Here is a 7,652-nt window from a genome sequence, read left to right on the forward strand (position 1 = left end):
GATACCAGTAGAGCACATTGATTTATTAATTGGCTATTGGATGTCAAACATTTGGTAATTTTTGACATATAGTCTTAGAGAGGAAACCCGCTAGATTTTTCCATTATTAGCAGAGAGAGAGAGAGAGAGAGAGAGAGAGAGAGAGAGAGAGAGAGAGAGAGAGAGAGAGAGAGAGGAGAGGGGAGAGAGAGAGAGAGGGGAGGGAGGAGGAGAAGGAGAGAGTTTGTTGGAGGGAGGGGAGAGAGAGAGATGGGGGAGAGGAGAGAGAGAGAGAGAGAGAGAGAGAGAGAGAGAGAGAGAGGGCGAGAGAGAGAGAGAGAGAGAGAGATGAAACTATGCGCTAAGATCATCGTATATGCATAAGGTAGTTATGTGCTTAAAATGATCTCAGGTCTAAGATCGCTTTGTGGAACGGGACCCTGAATCTGAGATTTTAGTGTCATAACGTGTGTGACGTCATTAGAGATTGAGTCTGGACTTTGAAAGTTTTATAGGCACGCGCCTAGATGTGCTCTTTCTGATAGACTTAACAATATACTAGTATACTAGTCGTGTAGTACTAATTCGGATGACAAAACCCTCGAGTCAACCTAGGGCGATCGATCCTTCTACCCATCGCTCCTCAACGAGCGCTCTACCACACACATGCATCTCTCCTCGAGATATGACAACATGAACATGTCTTGCTCAAAGTACATACCTTTGGGTGAATGCAAGTAAATAATAACACGAGTAGTCGGGTATGTGTAGATTTGTTAATGTTTGTGCAGTCTTACAGTGCTCAACAATTGTCCTAGGGGTGTATTGAAATGTGGCTATTGAAACGTTTAAGTATACTTGCATATACACATTTATACATACACTATATGTCATACACACGCACACAAGACATATACGCACACACTGACATACACTAGTACACATACATTCACAGACTACCACACAAACACACACACACACACACACACACATGCGTATACACAAATACACACACATACACACACTCATACTCACACACACACACACACACACGCACGCGCAAACACACGCACGCACACAAATATATATATATATTGATTTTTCATCTTGCACCAATAAAGGCTGGTACATTTGACTGGGTTTTGATTGTTTATTATATTTCCCAGCAGTATAATGTGAAACACGAACCTGTACTGAAACTAATAACTGTAGTGGTTTTCCACTCGCTTGGTTCTATTGGCAGTTAGCATGCGTAGTCCTAGATGCATGACGTGATATTAATAATAAATACAAACCGGACGCGTCATATCTAAAAAGAACCCAAACAACAACAACATTAAAAACCCCCACAACAAAAACGAACAAAAAGCCTCACTATTATTATTTTTAGCCACAGCTACAACACAAAGATAATATTGCAGGTAAATTTGATGATTAAGAACATCACGGGGTTTGTTTCCTTTTGGCAAAACGGTGGGGGGTTTTGTTGCTGTTTTTTCCTCAAAATTTGTCTATTTATAGTTCGGTAAATAATATCGACGCTTTGGTGCATGATGTCAGCCAATTTATATTGTTAGTGTCACGGTTCCTAAACATAACGATTTCAAACATGTTTAGAACATTCTGAATCTCCTAACCTGAAAACAAGTAGGGTGGCAGTAGAAAGGGGAATCAGGGCACAGCAATAGGGTCTTTTTCAACCAGACAACAAGGTCACTTCTAATCTAAACGGGCACCCTTTTTAAAACCCCTGCCGCTCTCTACTTACGTCCCTTGTTTATTGCGATGGATGAATATTTAAATTCTAATTTTTACAAATTCGCGGTCGTGGACGTACACAAACATATTTTAAAATAAAAACTTTAAAATATAACACAAATTCTTAGGTGCGCAGACTTGGGTGCCACCAGTGTATGTCTGCGATTATCATTACTTGGTAGCTTCTAATACAGGCACGGCGGAGCAGGGGGGATGGAGGGGCTCTAACCCCCAATAATTCTGACTAAAACAATAATACGGGGGGGGGGGGGGGCATACCTGCGAACCACCTAGAAGCTCGGACACTTTGCGCCCTCTATCTGTGTGACCCCCTCCCCCAGTGTCTACTTGCTTCCGCCGTGTCTGTTATTCTTGTTTCTATATTATCTGAAGTACCTTTACCATCAAGTTTTGAATTCGAACTAAATCAATTGTACAGAAGATTGTTTTGTGGATTTGTGTGTATAATTAACTGGCCTCAACGAGGACCTTTGAAAAGAGGTCATCATTTGTAATGTTCTAATAAATTGTACGGCTCTTTTTTATAGCAGAGGACAGCAAAATAAAAAAATAAAAAAAATAAAAGGTAAAGAAAAGCAAATGGATTTCTTTAGCATCATCGAATCCCCTGTGCCTAATATTTAATGTGTGTGTATTGTTTAAACACAATCTTCAACTCTCTACAATGTGAAATCGACATCTATTCAGGGGTTTTTTCCTTTTAATTCCAGCCTTCATGACGGGAGACACAAACGCCGTTTCCGAGAAACTCCGGAAAGAGGAAGAGGAAGTCCAGGCTGTGTTGCAGTCATTACAAGCCACGCTCGACCAATCAGGGGTACGTTTACAAAACTCACACATGCGCACACAAGCGCGCGCGCGCGCGCGTGTGTGTGTGTGTGTGTGTGTAAGTCTGTGTGTAAGTCTGTGTGTGCATATGTTATTTTACACACGCCGAGAAATTCGTAGAATATGTCCAAGCCAGACGTCCTTGAACTTGTGTATGCGTGCGCGCGCGCGTGTGTGTAGGTGTGTGTGTGCCTCTGTGTGTGTGTGTGTGTGTGTTGGTTGCGTGTTGTGTGTGTGTGTGGTGGGTGTATGTATGTATATGTGTGCTGTGTGTATGTTGTGTGTGTAGTGTGTGTTGTGTGTGTGATATGTATGTGGTGTGTTGTATGTGGTGTGTTATTTGTTGTGTGTGTGTGCATGTGTTGTGTGTGTATGTGTGTGTGTGTTGTGTATGTTTATTGCGTGTGTGCATGTGTTGTATGTGTGTTATGTGTGAATGTGTTGTGTTGTACTGTGTGTGTGTATGTGTTATGTTGTATGTGTGCATGTGTTGTGTGTGTTTTATGTTGTGTGTGTGTGTGGTGGATGTATGTATGTATATGTGTGCTGTGGGTGTGGTGGGTGTGTGGTGTGTGTGTGTGTGTGGTGGGTAGTGTGTGTGTGGTGTGTATGTGGTGTGGTGTGTATTTGATGTGTGTGTGTGTGTGCACATGTGTGCATGTGTTGTGTGTATGTTATGTTGTGTGTGTATGTGTTATGCTGTGTGTGTGTGTGTGTGCTGTGTGTGTGTTGTGTATGTTTGTGTGTGTGCATGTGTTGTATGTGTGTTATGTGTGCATATGCTGTGCGTGTATGTGTTATGTTGTATGTGTGCATGTGTTGTGTGTGTTTTATGTTGTGTGTGTGTGTTTGTGTTATGTTGTGTGTGTGCATGTGTTGTGTGTATGTGTTATGTTGTGTGTATGTTCGTTGTGTCTGTTGTTTGTGTGTGCATGTGGTGTGCTATGTGTATATTTGTTATGTTTTGTGTGTGTGTGTGTATGCGCGCGCGATTGTGTGTTTGCTTGTGTGTGTGTAATTTCTCGATATTGGATATTTAATTTTTTTTAAATTACTTTTAAAAGTAAAAAGATATGCATTTCATGTCAACTTAAAACTATTTTGAAATAAATGAGAGTTTTATGGAAACCCAAAACAACTGGTGTGACAGTTAAAACTGAGGACACCCAAAGGAAGAGATGTTAGCTGAAGTGACGAGTGCTTTACATCAAACGTACACCCTCGACTAAAAACGTTTAAATAAAAAACGAGAAGAAATGAAACACATGGATATCTCACTACAACTATAGTATATTGCTCAATACTGATAAAAAAAACATATCTAACACGATCGTTAAAATCTTACAAATTCTTTATTTGCGTCTCGCTTAGTGAAAACAAAAACAAAACAACAACAATAAAAAGAATACAATGCACACAAGGACACAAGCCACTGCTAAGGAATGATAAGAGACTAAAACTATTTAAAAAGAGACTACCAAAAATGGTAAAACTATTTACGTATTTAAAAGAAAATGTAATTTGAAGGGGGTGTTGGTGGAGGGCTGGGGGATAGAGAAACAGTTCCGTTATACATATACAACTATTTGACGACGTAGTAAAATATGTTGGCAACTTCAAGCTGTGGTTTTATCTACTAAGTACATCTGATTATAACCGGAACGCAACAAAATCTGGATCCACGCCTGTTAGGTATAGGGGAATGTCCTTGCAACTTTTCAGTTCTAAAAATAACATATATCTAATCTCATTATTTTTCAGGAGAAAATTCCCCTCCTAAAGTACACCAATAAAATGAATAATGATATGCGCCATATAACGCGAGTCCCTTTATAGTGTTTGTTTAGCCACATATCCTGGACGTCAAGATAAATGTGTCCATTATTGAAAGGAAATGATCGGATTTCCAGGGTTTTATTTCTAAAATTTGACTTGACGCCCTTGGCGTTGACGTTGGGACTTTTGGCGTTGTTTTACAAAAAATAAAAAATGGAATTTATTTCCAAAACATCTTATTAAGCTAAGTACTTGTATTTATTCAAAATAATAATTAATATATCTATTTTGCGTTATGAAATGTTATGGGTGAGGGAAGGAGTGTTTTCAAAATATATCTGTATATAGTAATAAACAAAAGGGATATTTACTTTCAGATTGGGAATTTACAGTCCAAAATTTGGAATAAAAAACGACATTGCCTATGGGAAATGATGTCGATTATTGTAGTAAAGAAACATTGGTGCTGAAACCCTGATTTCATAGGCGACGGCAGTGGTGGGGTGGGGGTGGGTAGGAGAGTTTTTTGATGCTATTACTTACGGACATTCGTGAATTTGCGGTCATTATAAGAAGTTTCCGACTAACTTTAGGACTAAAATTACGTATTAAATACATTTTTTCTTTTGATAGCTATGATAACTGTATAAACTAAAACTCGTGTATTTGTTCAGGTAATCGGTCGCGTTGTGCGACTGACCGGAAGCCCGGGTGACGCCATCTGCAAACTAGCCGAGGATGAAGATGCCGACTGTATTGTAACGGGGACGAGAGGTCACGGAAAACTCCGAAGAACTATTTTAGGCAGTGTTAGTCAGTACGTGATACACCACGCCAAGGTACCCGTGTTCGTGTGTCGGGACCGGCACAAATGATCTGTATAGTGGACGGCAATTACGTCATCGAGTTCTAAATGATATGTATAACCACGTGACAAGCCGCTGGAATGATTTATCATGAGTGGAGCACGTGTTGCTGATACCATGGCAACCGCCATTGGCAAGGAAAGAAACGTTAACAGTAGCGGATCGGGATTGTTGTTTTTTTTGGGGTTTTTTTTTTTTGGGGGGGGGGGGGGGGGATGTGTGCAGCTCAAAAAGGGTACTTGACAAAAAGATAGCTGAGGTGTTCGCTCAGGACAACGTGCTCAGAGGCCTAATATGGTCTGGACCTGGGAGGGGGTCAAATATGAACCTAGTGGGCCCTTTTGACTATATTTTCAACTGGACACCAATATAAATAGCCTAATATCGTACTGTGAAGAAAAAAATAGTTTAGCCTCAGCAGTGTATGTGTTGGGGGTGGGGGTGGGGGGGGGGGGTCGTTCCTGGTGCTTGAACCTTAATTGAATATAAGCAAGAACATAAACTAAACTGAATGCGCGGTCCGTATACAAGTAACGGGGGATAAGCTCTAAACGCTCAAAAACAAATTCTGCTGTTGTTTCTCACTGACCCATTTCTTTTCTCTCCTTTGAATTCCATCTCATTTCTACCCGATCTGGAAGCTCCTCCTAGCTTTCAACTTCTTTCGCTATTGACAGGCATGTGCTACACATCCCCGTCCTTGTCTTTCCATCCCGACAGGTGCTCGTCTCTTGTGGCTATACGTGCCACACACCTGCCATTTCCCATCAGCTTTTAGCTGTGGGCTTAGTCTCACCACTTCGGTCAGTGTTCAGTGGTTACTTCTGGCATTGTTAAGAGGTACTTGTTAGTATGTTTGTGCCGTGGGTTAGACTAGCTCAACGCTCAAAATTAATAAAGAATTGACTGTGTATCGCTCACTCCTGTCCTGGATGGAGGAGCCGTCGAGAGCCGACACCTGCGCCCATGACATGCGTGTGCTACAACAGCCTGTTCTGCATGTGAATGTTAAATCCTATGACCTGACCTATAGGTCACTGGGGTAGTGATATCACTACAGCGGCTGCGATCTCGGTGAGCCTGCTGTACACGGACAACGCAGATAGCTCGGGTATATTTCCCCAGAACAGCGTGATGGACATACATATGGAATATAGTTAAATCCCGTTGGTTCGAACCCTGTCGGTGCACGAGAAAGTGTTTGACTCATCGGGTAGTTCGACCTCGTATTTAAGTGTAACTCAAGTTCGGGCGTTGCGTTACGACCGTTCCGAGTTCAACCCAATGAGATTCTACTGTATATGCACGGGAATAAACTAACGTTACTTCAGCATACGGATTAATCATCTGTGTGTGTGAAAAGAAGAGGACTGTGTATTTAACATCACACCACCTAAAGTCTGGTTGCTATAAAATCTGTCATGGACGCATACCGATGCAGAAGCTCTGACCTGCGACAGATCTGCAAAGTTGAGCAGGTTTTAATTTCCCCGATCCGTCACCGACCCAGTACAGATCATCTGCGACTGTGTTACTGATTTTTTAAAATGGAAATCAAACTTTCTTGTAACCAGTGGCTTTTGTGTGTCGGATAGTTCATTTATGTCACTTGATTTATAGATTCTGAGAGATGAACTCTGCTGCCACCCAAAGGCTAGTCTTCATCATTTGGCAGCGACACTTCCTATATATACACGATCCTAGCGACATTTGTTTAATGTACCAGTGTTTTAGGGTAAACCCGCCCGTATCCATCATACTCTACCCTCCCCCACAACACAGGCGTAGCCAGGAGGGAGACATGGCGATCATGCCCCTCCAATCATACCTCTTTACCCCCCCCCCCCCACAACCACTTATATTATAGTTTGTTTAACGACACGACTAGAGCACATTGATGTATTAATCATCGGCTATTGGATGTCAAACATATGACAATTTTGACATTCAGTTTTAGAGCAGAAACCCGCTACATTTTTCCATCAGTAGCAAGGGATCTTTTATATGCACCATCCCAAAGACAGGATAACACATACCATGGCCTTTAATATACCAGTGTTGCTGCACTGGCTAGAGCGAGAAATAGCCCAATGGGCCCACCGATGGGAATCGATCCTAGACCGATCGCGCATTTGGCGAGCGGTTTATCATTGGGCTACGTCCCGCCCCTTTCCCTTATATTTATTTGCCAGTTGCCTAATAACACGACTCGTAGACAGTGTACCTCCACCCCCTCCCCCACCCCTATCTCTAGTGAGTTTTAATATTTAAATATAATACATATATGGTTGTGATACAACATAGCAATGTAATCATGGTGTAATTACATTGTTTAAATATATACATATAATTATTTTTAGGTATATAATTATATGTATCTACGATATATATATATATGTTATTCTTAAAAATAGTATAATTTGG

The 7,652-nt window shown here is 41.2% G+C and overlaps 1 protein-coding gene across 1 annotated transcript in view; it reads left to right on the forward strand.

Annotated features, from left to right (window-relative positions):
• Positions 1-7,184, forward strand: part of LOC121369171 (universal stress protein Sll1388-like) — a 30,739-nt gene extending 23,555 nt beyond the window's left edge. The window contains exons 3-4 of the mRNA XM_041494074.1: positions 2,469-2,575; positions 5,037-7,184. Coding sequence (XP_041350008.1) covers positions 2,469-2,575; positions 5,037-5,237 — 308 coding nt within the window. The 3' untranslated portion in view covers positions 5,238-7,184. The remainder of the gene's footprint in view (positions 1-2,468; positions 2,576-5,036) is intronic.
• Positions 7,185-7,652: the final 468 nt, after the last annotated feature.

The sequence above is a fragment of the Gigantopelta aegis genome, chromosome 3 (genome assembly GCF_016097555.1).
Source record: "Gigantopelta aegis isolate Gae_Host chromosome 3, Gae_host_genome, whole genome shotgun sequence".
Classification (NCBI taxonomy): domain Eukaryota; kingdom Metazoa; phylum Mollusca; class Gastropoda; order Neomphalida; family Peltospiridae; genus Gigantopelta; species Gigantopelta aegis.